This window comes from Carassius auratus, chromosome 49 (assembly GCF_003368295.1).
Source record: "Carassius auratus strain Wakin chromosome 49, ASM336829v1, whole genome shotgun sequence".
Taxonomy (NCBI): domain Eukaryota; kingdom Metazoa; phylum Chordata; class Actinopteri; order Cypriniformes; family Cyprinidae; genus Carassius; species Carassius auratus.
Window position 1 is genome coordinate 2,495,453 of NC_039291.1, and position 22,232 is coordinate 2,517,684.

At 35.9% G+C, this 22,232-nt stretch overlaps 2 protein-coding genes across 3 annotated transcripts; both read left to right on the top strand.

The window, feature by feature from the left end:
* Positions 1 to 1,405: 1,405 nt before the first annotated feature.
* On the top strand, positions 1,406 to 4,360 carry otulina (OTU deubiquitinase with linear linkage specificity a). Its single transcript, XM_026237616.1, has 3 exons — positions 1,406 to 1,685; positions 1,933 to 2,054; positions 3,473 to 4,360. Exons 1-3 carry the CDS (start codon positions 1,575 to 1,577, stop codon positions 3,903 to 3,905), a joined length of 666 nt encoding a protein of 221 aa, XP_026093401.1. The 5' UTR covers positions 1,406 to 1,574; the 3' UTR covers positions 3,906 to 4,360.
* A 739-nt stretch (positions 4,361 to 5,099) lies between these two features.
* On the top strand, positions 5,100 to 20,500 carry LOC113066034 (fibrous sheath CABYR-binding protein-like). 2 transcript variants are annotated; one of them, XM_026237613.1, is made up of 11 exons: positions 5,122 to 5,449; positions 9,367 to 9,785; positions 10,294 to 11,379; positions 13,236 to 13,406; positions 14,311 to 14,580; positions 15,003 to 15,088; positions 16,407 to 16,513; positions 16,631 to 16,774; positions 17,850 to 17,981; positions 18,734 to 19,003; positions 19,108 to 20,500. In XM_026237613.1, exons 2-11 carry the CDS (start codon positions 9,634 to 9,636, stop codon positions 19,321 to 19,323), a joined length of 2,634 nt encoding a protein of 877 aa, XP_026093398.1. In that variant the 5' UTR covers positions 5,122 to 5,449; positions 9,367 to 9,633; the 3' UTR covers positions 19,324 to 20,500. The 2 variants fall into 2 exon arrangements, with proteins under 2 accessions (XP_026093399.1, XP_026093398.1); XM_026237614.1 differs by lacking the exon at positions 13,236 to 13,406 and having other exon boundaries at positions 5,100 to 5,449; positions 19,108 to 19,341.
* Positions 20,501 to 22,232: the final 1,732 nt, after the last annotated feature.

Sequence of the window (22,232 nt, forward strand, 5' to 3'; positions counted from 1 at the left end):
TGAGGAAAAGAACCTTCAATGGATACATTTCTACCCACTGGGCAAATAGAGGATGATTCTCTTGTCATAAAACTCTCACCTGCTGCGCCACTTCACTGTCTGAACATCACACGGCTTGTAAAAACTGGGCCCATTAGGAGACATAATTTATAACCAGGATCAAGTACCATTCACAACCGTGCAAGGCACCTTTGAGGATGACAAATGACTCACGTAGAGCTCATTTTAAAAGTTGCATACCTACATATTATTCCTTTCCAGAAATAACAGTGAAGATAAATGAGGTGTTTTAATTAGCATAATTATAAAGGTCATAGTTCTGATGAGGTGGATTCATCCTCTTCACATTGCAATACTGCTCTATTTAGCGTATGTAACATAATACTTTGAATTAGACTAGTCAGATTAATTAGACTTCTCATTAAACATGGCACTTTTTGAGAAATAAAGTCAATAATGAGAAATAAGTAATGTTTCTTAACTGATGTTGGCATTTTAATTAATGTATTGATCTTATAAGGCTAATAAATATTCCAACTCTAACTTTGTCTTTTTGTTCAAGAATACCAGGGGGAAACAATTGTCAGCTCCTTTAATTGTCATTTAAGTGTTTACTCTAATTATTATTATTGGCTATAAGGTAGCCTTTTGTTGACAGTAGCTTGAGCCGTTTAAACTCAATATGATTCCGTATATAATTCCTTTATCTGACTATTTGTATCAATACTGCAAAAATGCAATTACATAACATGAATAAATCTCTCTTTATACACTCGATTCACTGCACACTGACCGTACTGTACCTCGCAGGACTTGAGAGTGTACGAGGATCAACTCAAATCAGTCTGTTGAAACCAGACACAGTTTAATGTGAATCTAGCGACATCTAGCGGTGATTTACTCTATGGTACACATACTTGTACTATGAATGTGCACTATTAATATTTCACATTGTTATTCATATAAAATAAAATTAGCGTTTCATTTTATAATTAATATTTCACTTGTTTATTTCGACTTTTGTTATTTTACTGTTTTCAACTTACAATATTCAATTGATTTTCCTCTGACAACTCGCAAACTCCGGAAAGGTTTTTTTTTGTTTTGTTTTGTTTTTGCACATAAAATACATCAACACTGAGAGAAAAACGCACAGAATGTTCTACCTACTGTTGGTAAAACAGTAATAATAATAATAATACTAATAATAATAATAATAATAATAATAATAATAATGAACTACATTGATTAATATATTATATTAATATAATATTCTTTAATAATTATAATTATGTAGTTCTAGAACATTGTTATATATTGTTTTTATATATTGTTTGGGTTACATGTATACCAGCAGGTGGCGATATGATGTGTAAATACGCCCAGAAGCAACCAGATGAAGAAAACAGCTGATTTGCATTCTGAAGACGTCAGTCACATGACCACGTGGATGTGAATGTGTTTTATGGATTCTGTCAAAGGCCGAAACAAGCGTCTATTACTCATGAGACACGTTTCCACGTTGAATTCACACTCTGTGAGACTAACTGTCGCGATTTATAGCTTGAAAAATCATGTCGTGGGTGAAATCAGTGGCGTCTAGTGAGGATGTGTTCGACGAGGATGTGGATGATATTAGTCTGCAGAACAAAGAATGGAAGTACAACATGGAAAAACGCACAAAGGTACCTTAACATTCATTCATTTATTAATGCTGAACCTTTCATTCACATTCATAAACATACTTCTTACTGAAAATATTTGTATATCTTTTTATTATTATTATTCCCACCTGAATGAGCGTTAGATCGTTCATGCACCTACGAGTTTTTAAAAACACCTGTGACATACAAAAGAAACAATCATGGGTGTATAAGGTAGCTAGTGAAAGCAGCGCAGTCTAGAAACGACTGCCATGTGGTTTTCTGTCAGGATGGTTACAGAGATGGCAGTGATGCAGGGAAAGAAGCGTCACTACAGACTGGTTTCAACATGGGATACACGGAAGGAGTCACTAAGATGACGGTCATCGGTCAGCTTAAAGGGATCATGAGGTAAGCAGGTGCATTTGTCTTATCTGACATTATTTTAGGGTTTTTTAGTATAAACCCATGCAAAATACGCCCAACAGTAAGAACGAGTCGTATATATATATATATATATATATATATATATATATATATATATATATATATATATATATATATATATATATGTTAACCTCTATTTAAATAGGTATGTTGTGGGTTTAACACTTACAATGTTCATAATTATGCCTTATATGTACACAGTTCAGGGACAGTCACGTGACTGTTCCATGTATAATATAATATGATAATACAATTAAACTACAGTACTTGTAAACACAGAATGTTCCACTGTTGGTTTGTATATAATGTATGGTTTCTGTTTTGAAACCAGGTACTAGCGTTCTAGGATTGTTCTGTGTGCGTTATTTTAACAACATAAACTAACAGTGTCAGAATGTTCTGGTAATAAAAAGAATGGCATTATACAACAAAACATCAGAAGAAGTGGCATTTTGCAAATGACAAAAATAAGACCATTTTAAATTGCTTGTCAAGCAGTATTGTTAGGATTCACTATATGTACTGCATTAAGGCCAAATAGAAATATTTAAAAAACAAAACTAGTACAACTGACATAAGCACAATACGAACTACTGAGACCCAAGCTAAAATAGAAAATTTATGAATGAAAGCTAATGCACATTTAATAAATACTATAATGGTCTATAAATAATAATAAACACTTGTTTAGTTAAGAAATATTATAGTTTTAATTAACTAAATATTAGCTATTAAAAAAATTAATTAAAAAAATTTATGTAATTAAATAAAATTATGTTAAGAATACAATTATATAAAAAGAAAACTGAAAAATAATAGAGAATTCCAAATATTAATAATAGTTATAAACTATTAAATAATTGTAAAAATAAGGCTGTTGCGATTTATGAAATTTGGCTGACGATTAATTGTCTAAAAATAGTCATGGTTATTTTGATTAATTGTCTGTTCTAGGGCTTTGTCAATCACGATTAATTGTCTGTTTGTTTTTTATGATTTTCATTATACAATTGTGATTCATTTAAGGGTTCAGTAAATAATTATGATGATATCTTGAACTCTTCTGTTTCTTTTGATGTATGACTCCCCATTGTGTTCTGAAACAACTGCAGTTAGATCAAATAATCACGATTAGACGTTATTTAATTATCATGGCAGGCCTAATTAAAATAGCTCTGGTTTACACCTGTGTTTACTCTGCTAGGATCCCTTTGTGTGCTCCAGAAGAACTGACATGATACATTCACCTATATAAATAGGACTGTGATGTTTAAATGAAATCTAAAAATGTCTTTTTGGGCCACTGTACCTGTTCACAATCCTAAAGCTATTGTGTCCTATCTTCTTTCTGACCATCGTCATATTGTCTTCTCCTTCTGCAGTGCTGTTCGATGCTGGTGTCAGGTTCATCTGCCTGGAAGCCCAGCTTTAGAGTCAGTTACCAATCTGCTTCAGAGACTGGAGACACATGAGGACGGGCTTGTGGAGGCCATGAGGAAAGCCCAGCTAAGGCCTCCACCTAGTGTGACTGAGATGGTGGATGACATGGAGGACCTAAATGTCGAGAACAGGATCCAAGAGGGAGAATCTAGGAGCTCAAACACTGGGAACTGTTGCGGGAGAGATGGAGCGAATAATGACTGCTGTGGAAATGTGAGAGATGTGAGTGAAGATTCACCAAGAGCTCTTTTCCAGGGTTCTTTGTCTACAGGAGAGAGTCTGAAACAGCTGATGAAGTGCTGCTTGGACTTGATAACAGAACTGGGGCTTCCCGAACAACTAAAACTTCACATTCAGCAGCTCATACACACTTGAAGTGGATCCACTGCAGCAGAGTGTCTGAATAACATCCTGCGTGGGCAGGAAACAAGCAAATTCCAGGAAAGAAAATAGCCTGTGCATTAGCTGACTCAAACTGATAGTGTATTTAAGGGGATTTTTATTTTATTTTAATTATTATTATTTTTTTAATTGCTGTGATTCGATTGAACTGCCGTTATGCTGGAGTTCTACCACAACACTGTACAAATTAATACCATTTTGTATAATATATGCTACGCCACTTATTGAATCCAAATGGCCCTGTTTTTGATTGTAAATGACAAAACAACAAAAAAATATTCTTTACCGTGTACCTCTATCCATATATTATGTTTTATTTAATCACACATTTACCATGATTGTAATAAAATGCATTTACTTTCTATAGTGAACTGTAATCTAATTGAGTGAGTTTACCATTTATCCCCAAATAAAATCTATTTATTTAATCAGTTTATGTAGTTACATATTTATTTGAAGTTAATTTGAGCCATTTAGATAAATACAATTTATTAATGTAAACAAAATGAAGCTTTAGCGTGGCATGATTCGGATGTTATGTCACTAAGTAGGCACACCGATTCTAATGTGTTTATTGTAATGGTTTTATATCTTATCTCTGTTAAAAATCATGAGTAAACTACTAAGTTGCATGTTTCAAAATGCAACTTTTTGAGAACTGTAATCAATCAGAGCAAGTGGGCTGCCCTGATGAAAAAACAAATCTGTAATTGTATTGAGTTTGCACTTGTAGTGTGCTTAAAATCTTAAAGGTTATAAAAAAAAAGGTACTTGCAAGTTATATTAATGAAATAAAAGACAGCATATGTGTACTTAAGAGTATACTTTTATGACTGTTTCATGGCAGTTATGTACACTTTTAAAAAAGTTTAAGTACATTTTATATGATTGTTTTAATCTTTTGTTGTGATTTAAGTCATTGCATTGAAATTTAAATAGTACTTTTTATTTAATTGCATATAAATGTCCAAAAACAAGTGTATTTAAGTATCCAAAAAACATTGCATGTGTGTTCACACTGAAGTTTACTTGTTTTTCCAGTTAAGTTAATTCTGAAACTAAGATTTTTTTTTTCTTTTTTTTTTTTTTTTTTAACAGAACTATGCAAAGGTGTAAAAAAAAAAATTAAATAAGTAAACTTAGCTATGTTTAGACAGACTGGGTTAATGCGAGTTCAGGACAGTTGTGGACTGTGTAGATGTGTGTCTAATGGATATGGAGACCTCTAGAATCAGGTTTCACTACATTCCGTTAATCTGAGACCATGCACTGCCCTCTTCAAGTGCTATGAAGGAAGAACTGGCTTGACGTTTCCGCCCCTCTTTTGGTTCAAAGCACGTTATTAGACAAGAAACGATATTATCAGTAGAGAGCCTAGACGTTCACCGTTTCCTGTGGGGAGTATATTCTTAGACGAAAGTGAAACTGCAGACGTCCATTAATACACGTCGATCTTCCTGGACGCAAAAAAGTGGTCGTCTGTCTTGACAAGCAAATGGAGAACTCTTCACATTTAGGTAGGAATTGTGATGTTAGAGTATTTCAAAGTTCATGCCATACAAATTTTGTCGATCTAAAATATCAATTAATCTAACGCAGTGTGTTGACAGTTCACATGTGCTTGCTGGATCTTGTTAAAAATCGCTGAGCTTGGGAATCTGAAATAAATACATTCTGTTTGCTTAAAGGAATATTGTGGACCTCTTTTTTAGGGGAATATCAGTGCTTTATTGGATATAGATATATGTTAGACAGACAGAGTGTTGCAATAGAATCTGTGGTAAACAATGTCATAATTCTGAGTGTTGTGGACACTTGTGCCTTGCGCCGCAAAACAACTTCAATCGCATGCGTAATGTACAAACACTAACTCACAATTAACTAAGAATAATATACTGTACGGCACGGAAAACTAACATCTAGTGCTAAAATCTAGGTAAAATTGAAAGTCAATTTTTGTTGCAAATGGCCTTATGAAATAGCTGTAGTATACTGGAGGTTTTAAAAAGTAATCAAAATCAATTAGAAAACTATAAACCTTATTGATATAAACGGCCTGTTTATATTTCGTGTCATTCTGGCTCATGGAGTGACTCTTGAGCTGTGCAAGTATGACATGGTTACTGTTATAAAAAATAATATACCTACTGAAGTTAAGAAAGTACTTTGTACAATATTTAGTAATATGTATTTAAGCTAATAACTTAAGGGGGGGGGGGGGGGTGAAATGCTATTTCATGCATACTGAGTTTTTTATACTGTTAAAGAGTTGGATTCCCATGCTAAACATGGACAAAGTTAAAAAAATTAAGTTGTACGTTTGAAGGAGTATTTTTGTTCCAAAAATACTCCTTCCGGTTTGTCACAAGTTTCGGAAAGTTTTTTTGAGTATGGGTCTGTGTGACTTTAGATGGAGCGGAATTTCCTTATATAGGTCCTAGGGCACTTCTGCCGGAAGAGCACACGCTACCGTATAGCAGAGCAATGAGAGCACAACAGACTTCACTGATCAGAGCGAGAGCGAAATGTCACAAAAGAAGTATGTTTTTGGTTGCGAGGGCAAGACAACCCTGCACAGATTACCAAAAAAAAAAAAAAAAAAGACATTAAGGGACCAGTGGACGGAGTTTATTTTTAAAGAGCATCGACGGAGTTGTGCAAGTGTTTTTGTTTGTTCCCTGCATTTCGAAGATGCTTGTTTTACAAACAAGGCCCAGTTTGACGACGGATTTGCGTATCGTTTATTTCTTAAGGATGATGCAATCCCAACGAAAAAGGGTCACGATCGTGTGTTGGAACCGCAGGCGGTGAGTAAAACTGCTTAAAATATCTCTGCCTCCTTGTTAGTGCGTCCGCCATGCCGGAGACCCGGAGCGAGTCGTTGCTGCTGCTGCTCTCGTTCAGTTTCAGCCTCGGCATCTGATTCTGGATCATAAATAAATGGCTGAATCTGACTGTTAGCCATGGTTTGTTTTGTATGATGTTTTTTTTTTTCCTCACGGTAATGTCACAACTTCCAAATGCTCTCAACGCAAAAGCCTACTCGCGCTCGTGATTCTTTAGCTCTGCCCACACGTCACGCCTCCAGCGGTTCGTGTTTTTCCGGAACAAATCGGTACAGACTATCTTTCTCTTATAAATCTAATAAAACTAAAGACTTTTTGGAGATATGAAGGATGCAGTTCTACTCTATAGGTACTCAAGATTAACAGGAGATTGAGTGAAAATGAGCATTTCAATCCCCCCTTTAAGTTTGAATTTGCTCTTGGGTTATTTTACAGTATTTCAAATAAATTCAGCAAAGAATGGAAACTCTTCATTCTTCACAAATTTACCTAACTAGGGATTTGAATTCATTCAGCTGACTCATTTAACTTGAAATTTACATGTAATAATTTAGCAGACACTTTTAACTTAGGCAACTTACAAATGAGGATAATAGAAGCAATTAAACAAACAAAAGGACAACAACATGTAAGTGCTGTGACAAGTCCAAGGCCCAATCCCAATTCTATTTTATTCCCCTTCCCCTTCCCCTACCCCTACCCCTCCGCCTACCCCTTCCTTTTGTCCTTTGAAACAGAGTGTCAAGGGGTAGGAGAAAATATTCTCCTAAGGATTGTGGCACCATGGTTTAAATACTGAATCGCTACATTATATTTTCCAGCGACGAAAGGATACAATCGCTGTTTTTAAGTAAACTCACTCTAAAAAGATAAATGCACAGATGCAAATACACGCAACTTCTATCTCTCTCTCTCTCTCTCTCTCTCTGTCTCTCAAATAGGTAATTTTTGAGAAAATGGTTTAGTGATTTCTAATTATTGGGGGGATTAGCCCCCATCAATGTCTACCATACTGTATGCTGTGGCACTATCATGCAGTCTGTAATATGACATTAGCAAATATTAGCGATTTTTTGCAAACATTTCTTTCAGTAACATGACCGTTAATATGGACTCACAATTGAATGTAACAAAACAAATTATTATTTTTCGTTAAAATCTTTATTTATGCCAAAAAAGCTTACATTTATGTGTCTTTTTGTTCGCTGTAGTAGCCATGTTTCCGAGATATTTCATACCCCTTCGTTTGAAGTGTGGTCCCGAAAAATCTTAGTTTGAAGGGCTATCTGGCCCTTCCTCTAGAGCCAGTGGGTTGTTCTGTAGGCAAACATCAGTGCCTTAAATTTGAATGCAAGCGGCTATTGTCAACCAATGCAAAATGAGGTGTGACATGCACTCTCTTCAGCTTGTTGAAGGCCACTCTTGCTGCTCCATTATGGATCAGTTCCAGAGGTTTTAAAGTACATGCTGGAAGGCTTGCCCAAAACGGAGTTACCATAGTCCAGCCTGGATAGAACAAGAGCTTGGACAAGGAGTTAACTGATCACAAGTTACAACTGCAAGGTTCCGGGTTGTCCTGGAAGGAGTTATGGTTGATGCGTCTATTTGGAAGGAGAAGTTGTGGTAAAGTGTTGGGTTGGCGGATACCACAAGCAGTTGTGTCATGCAAAGTTGAGTTGAGGGTTATGGCCCTTCATCCAGCAAGAAATGGCTTACAGGCAGGCTGAGGTGCGAGCAGCTACTGTTGGATCATCTGGGCTGGAATGAAAAGTAGAGTTATGTCATCACCATAGCAGTGATATGAAAAGCCATATTTCTGAATTACAGATTAAAGAGATGACTTGTAGATGAAGAAGAAAATTGGTCCAAGTACTGAGCCTTGAGGCATCCCAGTAGTTAGATGCTGATGCTTAGACATCTCACCCCTCCGAGAGACCCTGAAGGGCCTGGTGGTTAACTGTCCAAAGCAACAGACAGATCCAGCAAGAGGAGCACTAATGTTTTAGAAGTGAGTGTGAGTCAGCAAATTGACTGAGGGTGCCCCAATAATGTCCACTATGTTTTTGGAAACCACCACAAATGGCTTACCACTCAAATAGGGCACAAAATCCAGAGTCAGTGGAAACAAGTTTTACAGAGTGCAAAAGTGCCTGTCAACTTTTCAGTTGCCTTGGTTTTGGGGGAAAAAAAATCCAATAGGGAGTTTAAGCCGTGAATGCTATTCGCTAGTGTTGTAGGCTTTGTCTGTGAAGATAAAACAATTCATAATAGTTGGCTCATAAAACAGTATCAAAATAAATAGAATTCTGTGAATGAAAAAGGAATCAATGCATGGAAGTGAACAAGGATATGTTCAGTTAAAAGATTTGTTCAACAACACCTGTTCGACCAAAACATAGTCTCCATATTTACTACAGTTATTGTTAAAACTGTAAAATTACTAATTGTTAATATAAGATCCCCTAAATGTAAGAACCTTTTAGAGTTTTACAATTTTTTTTTATTTTCCTGCAACTTGTGTCTTTAGATGATCAGAAATGGCATGTTTAATGCTCATGTTGGTCTTTGTGTTTGTTTTCAATCTGCAGGTTTGAGCAGATGACCAGATACTCCAAAGTGCAGTTTATGGTCAGCTCATGTAGAAACAAGTCATTACAGATACACGATATTTACAGACACTGCTCACATGTATTGGTACGAGGTATATAGAATCTTGTCTGGAGAAATAATATTTGTATATGGCTAGCCCTCTGGAAGCGGAAGCGGCTTGCTTTAGATAACGGCACATCCTTTGGTCTGAACTTAAACCCAGAGAAGTGGATTTATTGAAAGCTATCACTTCAGACTGTGCCAGCATGGGGAGCGTTTGGGATTGTTGTGGACAAAAAAACCCTTGTTACCATACAGAAGACGAGACTAAAGGTTTACTGCATAGTTCTGAATCAAATACATCAACTAAGGCAGGAACGGATGTCTGCACCAGTCCAACTTCAGAAGAAGAGCACAGGTAATGATTTACTTTCTAACTAACGTGGCATGAAACAGAACTATCGTGGATGGTTTATTTTTAAAATATTCTAGATCACGCATTTGACTGTAGTCCACTTACAATGTCACTTTGACACCTTGAATTAAGCAGGGTGCTTTTGTACTCTAGCTTTAAGACGTCTATATGTAATTGACTACTTTTGATTAGCTAAGCTAAACACTTGGTGCAGTTTGTGCTGCTGTTCTTTTGGATGGGCAATGTTTTTTTTAATTCTGAATAGGTATTTATATGCAAACACAAAAGTCATATAGTTATGTCCTCATAATATTGATGACGGTACTAACAAATTCTGAATTATTTACATTTTCAACTAATTTTATGCCTTATTTTTTACATACATGGGCTAAAGAGAACATTTCATTGAGAATGTTTGAGTGCTGTACATCAAACTAGTAAATCCTGTTTTTCATGTTCTTTCCATAACATCCACATTTGACTTATAAATGCATTTCAAATCTCCCAACAGGCATGAAAATGAAACAAAACCACAGCTGGGTGAATCAGTTATAACCAAACAGCCAAATGCAAATGCCCAACTTCTTGAACCAAAGAGCTCTTACTCTACAACAATGTCACAATTAAATACTAATGTCCATCCTACAGCTGAAGTTAATCAAAAAGTTTCTCTTGAAACGGCTCCAACAGAAACTGTAATCTTAGCTACAGAACCACCAAAACCAGAGACTGAAATCACTGAAGAAATCCAGAACATTGCAGCTGAAGTCTCAGAAGCATCTTCAGATGAAGCACTTGCGGAGAATGTTGCCTCAGTGAAAGGGGAGGTAGAGGGTCAAGACAAGTCAGTTGAAGAGGTAGACATCACAGCTGCTCAGACAGATGATGCAGGTGCTACCGCAACAAGTTCAGACTCAACACTTGCACCTGCTCTTGAGACCCCTGTTAAGGAAGCACCTGTTCAAGAGGCAACTGCGCTTGCTCAGGTAGAATCTGAGAAGAACTCCTCCCAACCAGAGCCAGAAACACTTGTGGAGATGACAGGTGGAGATGAGAAGGAAATTATCCGTAGTAAAGAACTAAATCTGAATTACAGCAATGAAGTGACACATGAAGAGGCTGGTCTTAATGACACTGAGGACATTTCACTGATGGACAACAGCAGCACAGAACCTGACCCATCCAGTTTAGGTCAGTCTAATGAGTCGGATGTTATTGAGAAAAGCGTAGTGGAAGTGACTGCTGAGGAACCCATCACTGAGCAAACAGATGACGTAGAGGACAAAAGTTCAGAGGATACTCATTCTGAGATGGCAGAGCAGAAACAAGTGGCATCTGAAGTTTCACAAACTCAGGAACATTCACAGGAAGCTTCATCTCCAGATGTAGATATTACCAATGGACTCTCTCCTGCCATAGACAATGGTCTAGTGAAGGACCCTGGGAGTCTGAAAGTTGAGAATGAAATGAATGCTGATGTCATGGAGGTGGAAAAGCTGCCTCAAAAAGAAGACATAGTCCAGGAAGTGAATGAAGAAGCCTTGGAAACTGAGAGTCAAGAGCAACTGTCATCTAAAACCTCTACACAAATTGACAGGTAATGATTGAATGAATGAGTAAATTAATTATTTAAATGCAAATTAAATTAAAATATCAATAAAATTGGAAAATTCCACATAATTTTTCTATAGATCTGGAATTAAGTGTCCATATTGGGGCGGGCGACATACAGATAGACACAATAAAAACTACTAGAAATGTTGCAACCAGTAGAAATTTTAGATCATGTGACACTGAAATACTGCATAAATATCTTTACGGGCCTACTTAGAGCCGAAAACCTGAGGTCTGACCAGAAACCCTAGTGGGTTGGGGTCCAAAACTTCGACAAATGCCTCGAACGCGGGTTGAGTTTGGTATTAAGTTGCCTTGTGTCTCGTGTAATTTAAAATAAATGTTTTTGTTTGTTTGTTTGTTTTAAGATAAGACTCAATCACTTTAATGTAGCTACTTCTTGCAATTTGATGTTAAGTGCATTTTTTTATATTCATTAAAATGATTAATTTTACGATGGTGAATATGCTGTGGTAACGGTTGCTGCACAAGCAGTTTGAAAGTTCTGTGCAACTGTCACTAGGGGGAGAAATGCCAAAGTCATGTCAGAATGTTCGTGTGCAGTGGAAAGGCGGCTAAATGCATCCAAATCTCAAATTGGATCAGAATTTTCAACATACGCATCGGAAGTCCACGCAGTTCCCGCACTACTCTCTATTGGAAATGAATGACTTGTGGTCAATCGTTTGTCAGAGATAGGCGGAAGGCGGCTTCAGGTAGACAATAACTTAAAGTAATAATAAATTAAATACATTTCAAATAAATACAATTAATGGAGATGCTGCCAAATCCGTCAGCAGGACACCAGGGTTTTTCTTTACTGACTGCGATGGCCATATGTCCCTGTTAAAGGTGCAATAGTTGATTGTCTTCAGAAACTTTTTTTGTTGTTGTTATGCTGGTTGAAAGTCTCTTCACATCCCAATAGCAATCATTAAGTTAAGTGTTCTACATGTATTTATCTGTATTTATATATTCTGTGGAAGGTGTAGGACCAAGAAATGTACATCCAATCAAAATGAATGGCTAGAATGGCAGACAAACATCAACAACCCGGTCTTCCTTCCTGGTATTGTAGTACCTGTAAAGTTTTCTCACGGGTGAATGACACACGATGTAGCCCAGTGGTTCACATTTTGAATGTCCCACTTAATTAATTTAGATTATCAACTTGTTAGAAGTGAGCTATATGAATGAACTGTGTTCTGATCAATATGATCCCTACGCCGTGTTCATAACTCCATACTCCCTGGGCATTTACTTCACTTTGGAACATGGGCTAGAATTGGGAACTGCTGATGTAGCATATTGTAGTAACGTTGTCTCTGGTATTCTGGTCTGTGAGCATAAATCTGTTTGGGCTGGGGCATGGCTTTGGACAGCGATTTCAGGGAGGATGGGATGTTTGCTTTCAGCGCTAACAGGCTAATGTTAGCATTTTCTAAGATCTCTTACTGCACCTTTATCGCTCGGGTCCGAAAATTTGGGTGCGAAAATAAATGCAGTCGGGTCGGACTACTGTATATTTATATGGCAATATATGTATGTCTTATTTTACTATCATCGAGATACTATTATAGTTTTAGTTTTATATTTTTTATTATTTTTATTTGGATTTTTAAATTGATTTTATTTATAATCTAAATGAAAATGAGAGATGCTACTTTGGCAATTAAGGGAATTAAAATAAGTTTAGGTTTTTATATTTTATTCTATTTCAGTTAAATATTTTTCAGTTTATTTTAAATAAGTTTTTTTTGTTTGTCTGTTTGTTTTTTTAATAATGGTTTTAGTGTTAGTTAACTAATAACCCTAGTTAATTTCTCTATTCTAATAAAGCACTACTGATATGGACAAACCTGAAGTAATGAATTCTGTGGAAGATCTAGAGAAGAATGAAAAGTTAGCAGAGCAAGAGCACGAGACTTCAGAACCCATTCAGAATGGCCTGGACTCTAGTCATTCAGTGTCATCAAGCCCCACTGAGAAAACTAGACTCCCTGAACCAAGGTTAGTACTTCCTGCTATACATTATTATTACCGTTAGGTGGTGCAAAACTCTCATGTTCACCACAGAGATATATATATATATATATATATATATATATATATATATATATATATATATATATATATATATATATGGTGTATCATGTCTATCATGTCTAAGTAGCATTTATACAGAAGTTCTTCAAGCAATTCTACAAGAGAATTGCTGTCTGACCAACATTCGTTTCAACTTTATTTTGGAAACACATTTATGATTGTAGATTATGGTGACCTTTGGCAAAGTTTACAGGGCTCAATGCTAAGGGCCAGTGGTTAAAATTTTCAAAGTCTACATAAATAATAATAAAAAATAGATAGACAGATAATATAACATGAGAGTAAATATTAAAATACATGATTGATAAAAACAAATATAGTTCATTTGTGTGTGTGTGTGTGTGTGTGTGTGTATATATATATATATATATATATATTTGTACTAAAATGTAGCTCCGAATAAATTTTTTATTATGATTTTCCTTTATGTAATAAATTGTTTTATGTATTTAGTTTTACATACATTTTTATTCTTTTTTACATTTTACTTATTCTCTCTTTTTTATATTTAATAAATTTATGTATTTATTTGTTTAAATATATTAATTTTATTTAGTTATTCCCAACATGTATTTATTTCAGATATATTTATTCATTTAGAGCTCATGCAGAAGTGTCATATCAAACTAATTACAGAGAATATTGTGACTCCCAATAGCATTGTGAGCCTAATTTTTAAGACTATGAAATAAGAAAGCAAAATGTAAGTAATATATAATGTGTATAAGTGTACACACACACACACACAGACACACACACACATATGTCAGAATTGCCCAATAACCACTCTATAATTTCTCGTTCACAGTGATTCAGTTGCTGTAGAAGACACTGAGGCCATTGGTGATGTTCCTGTGTTGAGCGAGGTAAAATTAGTGGAGGAAGTTGTAAATGCTGCAGAAACTCGTCCTCAACAAACGGAAGATGAAGCTAGTGTTGCACAGAAAAACGAAGGAAAAGAAGACACTTCTGCCACCCCAAAATCAGAGATCCTTTTCAGCAGTAGCACAGTAGAGGTGAAGCTGATTCAGAAAGATACGGAAGAGAGTGTGGAGGAAGTGCACGGGGCATTGGATGAGTATGTGTGTCTTTTTAAATTTTTTATTTTTATTCTGATTTCCAGCAATATCTTTAGTTTGGAAAGCAGACGGTCAAAGCATTTGGACACCAGAATCAGTTGTTAATTAGACAAATGAATGACAAGACAGGAATATGCTTAGTCTTGCAACCCCTTCAACCAGAACTATATTTACAATAATCGAACCATACAATTTATAATAGTGTGATTTTCACAAACTATATGTGAACAACTGACATAAAAGAGCTAAAGAATCATCACAAAGCCTCTTTAGGTCCAGTAAGACTTGCCCTGCATGATGAATCATTATCATCTGAGATGTTGTACTTTAATATAACAGTTTCAGCTCTTCCAGCTAGACTCCTCATGACTACTCATCATACTTAACATCATATGCATGACTGTTCCTCTTAATCCCATAGGAGTGCAGACCTATATCTGGGAGCTGAGGAGATTGAAATGGGAGCCAGCAATAACAAGCCATCCAAACCACTGCTGGAGCTCATAAGTATTCATGATTTTTTCGTTTATGTCATGGTATCAAGACCATCTAATCGCATCTAATAGCAGTTAAAGGACTAGTTTACCTAAAACTGAAAATGAAGTCATCATTTATTCACCCCTGGTGTTAATCTAATGCCATATACCCTTCTTTATTTTTTGGAACCAAAAAATTTAAAAACTGAATTCTTTAAAAATGGGCTTATCAATGTAACGCAGTTTTGATACTCTTATTAGCAATACAGACCTTTCTGACAAATGGAGTTCTGGTCCATCTGTATTTTTTGTTTTTTTCACCCCATCGTTTACTTTTCAAGTCAAGTAACTTGTATCCATACAGTGCTTTTTACAATACAGACTGTGCTTAAATAGCTTTACAGTTTTAAACAGTATTTTTATTTTATTTTTTTTAAATGCAATTATTTTATATATTTTAATATATTTCGTAAGGGAGGGGAAAGGCTAGAAATTAACTGAAAAATGCAGGAAAAGGTGGCTTTTAAAGCTGCTTCTGCAGTTGGGAGGAACCGAGTAGGATAAGGCCCATGTGTGCAAATGGTTAATATAAGATATTAATAATTAAATATATACATAGATACAGGGCTGTCAACTCTCAGATATTTAGCATGAGACAGTCAGAATATACTCAATGCTAAACAGCACACGTAGACGCGATGTAAATTAGATATCATACAATATGTGCAGCTTATAGAGCTTCATTGATTAGAAAGCAGAACATAGTGAGATTGCGACAAGTGAGTGAGCTTTTTAATGATTATACGTAAGCAGAACTATTCGCTAACTTTCTATGCTATAATCAATTCAGAATTTGAATAAAAGTTTTGTTTTGTAAAATGTGTTGTTAACAGAACCACATACCTGTACATGCAGCAAAGTTTCAGGAGTGACATATATCCTGCATGCCTCGTATATATGCGGGATTCACTTTAGAAATAGCTTGTTTGCAATCAGGGTTAGTTCCTTGGCCTGTATCCACTGCTTCAATGACATGCAATGGCTCCTCTTCATAACAGAAGGATCATGTCCAACATATGTTGTGATTTTCTGTTTATACCTTTCTCTTGTAATAGTGGTACTTTCCTCCATCTCATCCATTCTGCTTTTCACTTCCTGCCCTCCAATCTGAATTTCACGTGTCATCAGAAACGCATGATTGCAAACAAGCTATTGTAAATTATCCCTTCAAGTAATTGGATTACAGACAATCAAATCATAATGAAAATGTGAAAAGGTCCAAAGGTTCTCTGCAACCCGATGAACATCTCATTGGGTATTTGTCATGATTTGTTTTTCTTCTTGTCTAGTTCCTGGTGTAGAGACCCAATGTAGTGTAGCACCAGCTGTGGACATACTGGCCTACAGTGAGAGAGAATGGAAAGGAAACACAACCAAAAGCACTCTCATCAGAAAGGTGACCTAACTAACTTTTTCATATTTTCCCCCCAAAATGTGTTTAAAGTATGCTATTGCAATTTTGATTGACATGCTTGTTTAAGAAGTCTGACTTGCTTCAGTGTGTTTCTTTAAGGGCTACAGTGAGATGTCCCGTAGCTTTAGCGGTCTGAGAAGAGTCAGAGGCGATAACTACTGTGCACTACGAGCCACACTGTTTCAGGTGCTGGCAAACAGCACAAATATGCCCACCTGGCTGCAGGATGAAGACTTTCTATTGGTGAGGAGACCTCTGTACTTGTAATAACTTCAGTCAGGGTAGATTCCAAATGTAAGTCGACTTTAAAGTGACTTTAAAGGTGCTGTATATGACTGCTAAAGCATAAAAAATACCATAATAGCACACCTGTTTATCTGAAAAACACTGCTAAAGTCAGTTATTCTCCCTCAAATATATTCTTTCCGGGCCGGAATGTCGATCTTTGTTTTGGTTTGTGAAACTCGCCCACTGCCAGTTTACCCAATTGTATTTTGGCTCCCCGGGTTGCCAGTTGGTGGAAAACACAGCGCATTTAATTTAATTTCATTGATTGTTAAGTGCGCTCGTTCTTGTTGGTGTCGGCAACCTGTGTATGCGTCTAGTCTGATGAGGAGGGGCCGGGTGAACAAAACCCTCTCCAATATTTAGAATTTTGACTGCAATACATTCTGTAGATTTTAGCTGACAAATAAGCAACTTGATCCTGGGTGCAGGTGACATGGAGAAAGAGTACTGATTGTTCGTTATGGCTTCTACCCAAACCAAGGTTTATAAGCTGACAGTAGACAAGTTAACATGCAATTTTCATCAGTCAGAATGAATCCAGTCTGATTTTATATTCTTATAGTTCTGATTATATGAACTGTAAACATAGCAATCCAGTTCACATATTCGTTTACATGTGCATTACTTGTATTTCATACAAAACTAAATTGCATGCGTATTGCCCAGTTATTGCATGCAGAAACAAAGAACGTCACCATATAATGTCACCAGAGCGAATATGAACATGAGCTTTTGCCTTGACACAGCTAAAAAAAAAAAAAAAAAGGTTTTTTTTTTTTTTTTTTTTGGACAAATGTTAAGTAAATATTACGTTTCATGAACTTGAGCAGTTCACAAGACATGAAACATAAATAAACACGTTTTTATAACATAAACCGGAAATAAACACACATTGTGACACAGGTACTATATTTTTGATATAGTATAGCTATCAATCTGATTAGAAACAGATTATTTGGATGTGTGTAAATGTAGCTAATGTGGGTGTTGTTTTCTAGCTCAGATTAACAGCTGCTGATTATTCTCACAGTTACCAGAGAAGATTGAAGCTCAGGAGCATTTGATTGCTCGATGGGTGTTTCCTTCAGAATGCAAGCCAGAGAATGAGAAGGAAAGTTCTGTGGAGAGACTGAAATGTTATTTGGATCTCCTTAAGAAGAAGGTGAATCTCTCTCTCTTTTTTTTTGTTTTTTTTGTGCTGTACATTAAATATATAATATTCAAACAAAATGAGTAATTTTCTATTTAATTAATCAAAAGTGACAGTAAAGTCCATGGAAAAAGGTAATTAAAGCATTTAACTCACAATTCTGACTTTATATTGCTCACCATTGTGAGTTTACATCTGGCAATTCTAAAATTGTATTGTTTATATATTTTGAAGGGTGCCTGATTTCATGGAAAAAGGGTCTGTCTGTATCACAAATGCATTACACCCAAAAATAGTTTTCGGACATTTTGTACATTCCATTCCATGTTGTATTCACAAATGGAATGCACGCAATCTAATATTACTTTCAAAAATGAATATGTTGCACATGAAATGGATTTTGTGATTGATACAGTCCCTTGTGTTTGCCAAATTCAAGAAAATCAAACTACTTTTTCATTTATTTGAAGTCAAAATGTATTCATGATTCATTATTGATGTAGTATTATACAGATTTCAGACATCACTTGGTTGTATCGGACAGGCAATAATATAAAATATTAATTTAATAGTAAATAAACAGTAGTGTATTATTACATATACACTACAGTATTACACAACTGGTAGTGATTGGTCAGTTACAACAATTAGTGTACATTATCCTCTACCAAGTAAAATTATGTTTCTTTTTAGTTTAATTAGAGAAAATATCATGATAATTTCTGTTTTCATGCATTTGTATATTTGATATGCTTTTTATTCAGTGGCAGGCAGCAGTGGCCTGTGAGAGCCCAGAGGAGAAGCACAATTTGTGTGAGTGTGTGTTTCAAGGTGGGGAAGAGGAGTATGGTCTTCTGGAAGCACTAAAGTTTCTAATGCTAGCCAAAGCTGTTGAGCTTCATCAAAACATGATGGCAGATCAAGAAGTGCCTGTGTTCTGCTGGCTTCTTTTTGCCCGCGACACATCAGAAAACCCCCAAACCCTTCTGGCCAATCACCTGAGCCAGATCGGCTTCAGTGGAGGGGTAGAACAGGCAAGTATGATGACATCAACAAACTTACGACTCTGTTTCTCTATTTTTCAATTTGTAGACTCCTGCTTTAATATATACTGGCAAAAAAATTTGCTTTGTTTTAGGTAGAGATGTTTCTATTGGGCTATGCCTTAAAGCACACCATTCAAGCCTTCCGTCTATATATGACTGACACAGAGGAATTTGTGACGCATTACCCAGACGACCACAAGCAGGAGTGGCCCTGCGTGTGTATCGTCACAGAGGACGATCGCCATTATAACGTCCCTGTCAGGAGGAGCGTTCAACACCAGCACAGCGAAGATATCACGATATCCTAACAGAGACCTCAGAGAACAAATCTGATCTACAAAGTGGCATGATGTTTGTTTTTTGATAATGACCTGTTGGTCATCCCGTGAATAAAAATAAAATGAAGGGAATTTACAGCAATCTACGAAAAGATCAAATACCGTACAAGCAGAAGAGCTCAGGTTTTTCCCCTAAATGAATCACAGAGCTAACATAAGACTGTCAGGAAATGCTGTGATTAACACTGGTTCAGAAAGGGGAAAAAAAGAACAACCTTTACTGCCTTTTTACTTTAAACCTCTTATTTTTTTGTATTATGGACTGTTGGAAATTGTGTTGATCTACATTGTCAATGTAAAAAAAAAAAAAAAAAAAAAAAAAAAAACTAAAGCGTTTACTTAAGAGAATTTTTTATTCAAAAGAATGTATTGTGGGTATAGAATGGGAAAATAAGATAGTGGTCTACTCACTGGAAGTTAATTCATTACATACTTATTTATGTTGTTTCAAAATATAAAACGTCTAGAAAATAGCCTTGGGTACTGTTTGAAGCATTTTTTTTTTTTACATGGCAAATACATATATTTTTGGCCATAATATTTAAATGATGCTCTGAACACATTATTGTAAGTTTTAAAATTAGAGCACTTAGACTCTAGAAGTCAGAGTAACTCACTGGTGAGATGCCAAGAAGAGTTCAAGACAGCTTAATATTCAGCTCATTGTGGAGTGAAGTGTGGAGTGTGTTTTTTTTTGGTGTTATTTTTTTTTTCTGCTCATCTGAGTTTTTGTATTTATGACCGACAGATTAACACTGACTTCCTTTATTGCCAAACATACAATGTTATACAGTATTTTGGTTATGTATAATACTCATTTTTCAAGAACTGGAAGACAAAATCTTTCGAGGAAATATGAATAAAATATTACATGACTCAATTTAGCCTTTCATTTTAATATGCGCAAAAACAAGAAATACTTAAAAGAATATCTTAGCACAACATTTGTTTAATAGCCATAATGTATTCTTAATGTGCTTGGTTTATTTGTATGTGCTGAGATTCAGTTAGACCACAAGCACTGAGTAACATGAGCACCTAAAATAAACAGGAGCTAAAAACTGCCTAAACTACATTCCATTAAGTAATTTGCAAAACAGACATTAAAAGTGAAGCGTTCCATAAATTTCTAAGATATGAAAAAAAATATAATGTGGTCCACGCACAAAATACTGGATCACATCAGATCTGATTAGAATATGGAATATTATATAGACGTTATCTTCAGACCTAAATGTCTCCATAATGATATTTGCAAAGTATACAAACCCTGAATTTGTGCAGTGAATACAAAAATAAATCAACTGACATATACAGTATTGTTCAAAATAATAGCAGTACAATGTGACTAACCAGAATAATCAAGGTTTTTAGTATATTTTTTATTGCTACGTGGCAAACAAGTTACCAGTAGGTTCAGTAGATTGTCAGAAAACAAACAAGACCCAGCATTCATGATATGCACGCTCTTAAGGCTGTGCAATTGGGCAATTAGTTGAAAGGGGTGTGTTCAAAAAAATAGCAGTGTCTACCTTTGACTGTACAAACTCAAAACTATTTTGTACAAACATTTTTTTTTTCTGGGATTTAGCAATCCTGTGAATCACTAAACTAATATTTAGTTGTATGACCACAGTTTTTTAAAACTGCTTGACATCTGTGTGGCATGGAGTCAACCAACTTGTGGCACCTCTCAGCTGTTATTCCACTCCATGATTCTTTAACAACATTCCACAATTCATTCACATTTCTTGGTTTTGCTTCAGAAACAGCATTTTTGATATCACCCCACAAGTTCTCAATTGGATTAAGGTCTGGAGATTGGGCTGGCCACTCCATAACATTAATTTTGTTGGTTTGGAACCAAGACTTTGCCCGTTTACTAGTGTGTTTTGGGTCATTGTCTTGTTGAAACAACCATTTCAAGGGCATGTCCTCTTCAGCATAGGGCAACATGACCTCTTCAAGTATTTTAACATATGCAAACTGATCCATGATCCCTGGTATGCGATAAATAGGCCCAACACCATAGTAGGAGAAACATGCCCATATCATGATGCTTGCACCTCCATGCTTCACTGTCTTCACTGTGTACTGTGGCTTGAATTCAGAGTTTGGGGGTCGTCTCACAAACTGCCTGTGGCCCTTGGACCCAAAAAGAACAATTTTACTCTCATCAGTCCACAAAATGTTCCTCCATTTCTCTTTAGGCCAGTTGATGTGTTCTTTGGCAAATTGTAACCTCTTCTGCACATGCCTTTTTTTTAACAGAGGGACTTTGCGGGGGATTCTTGAAAATAGATTAGCTTCACACAGACGTCTTCTAACTGTCACAGTACTTACAGGTAACTCCAGACTGTCTTTGATCATCCTGGAGGTGATCATTGGCTGAGCCTTTGCCATTCTGGTTATTCTTCTATCCATTTTGATGGTTGTCTTCCGTTTTCTTCCACGTCTCTCTGGTTTTGCTCTCCATTTTAAGGCATTGGAGATCATTTTAGCTGAACAGCCTATCATTTTTTGCACCTCTTTATAGGTTTTCCCCTCTCTAATCAACTTTTTAATCAAAGTACGCTGTTCTTCTGAACAATGTCTTGAACGACCCATTTTCCTCAGCTTTCAAATGCATGTTCAACAAGTGTTGGCTTCATCCTTAAATAGGGGCCACCTGATTCACACCTGTTTCTTCACAAAATTGATGACCTCAGTGATTGAATGCCACACTGCTATTTTTTTGAACACACCCCTTTCAACTAATTCAACTAATTGCCCAATTGCACAGCCTTAAGAGCGTGCATATCATGAATGCTGGGTCTCATTTGTTTTCTGAGAATCTACTGAACCTACTGGTAACTTGTTTGCCACGTAGCAATAAAAAA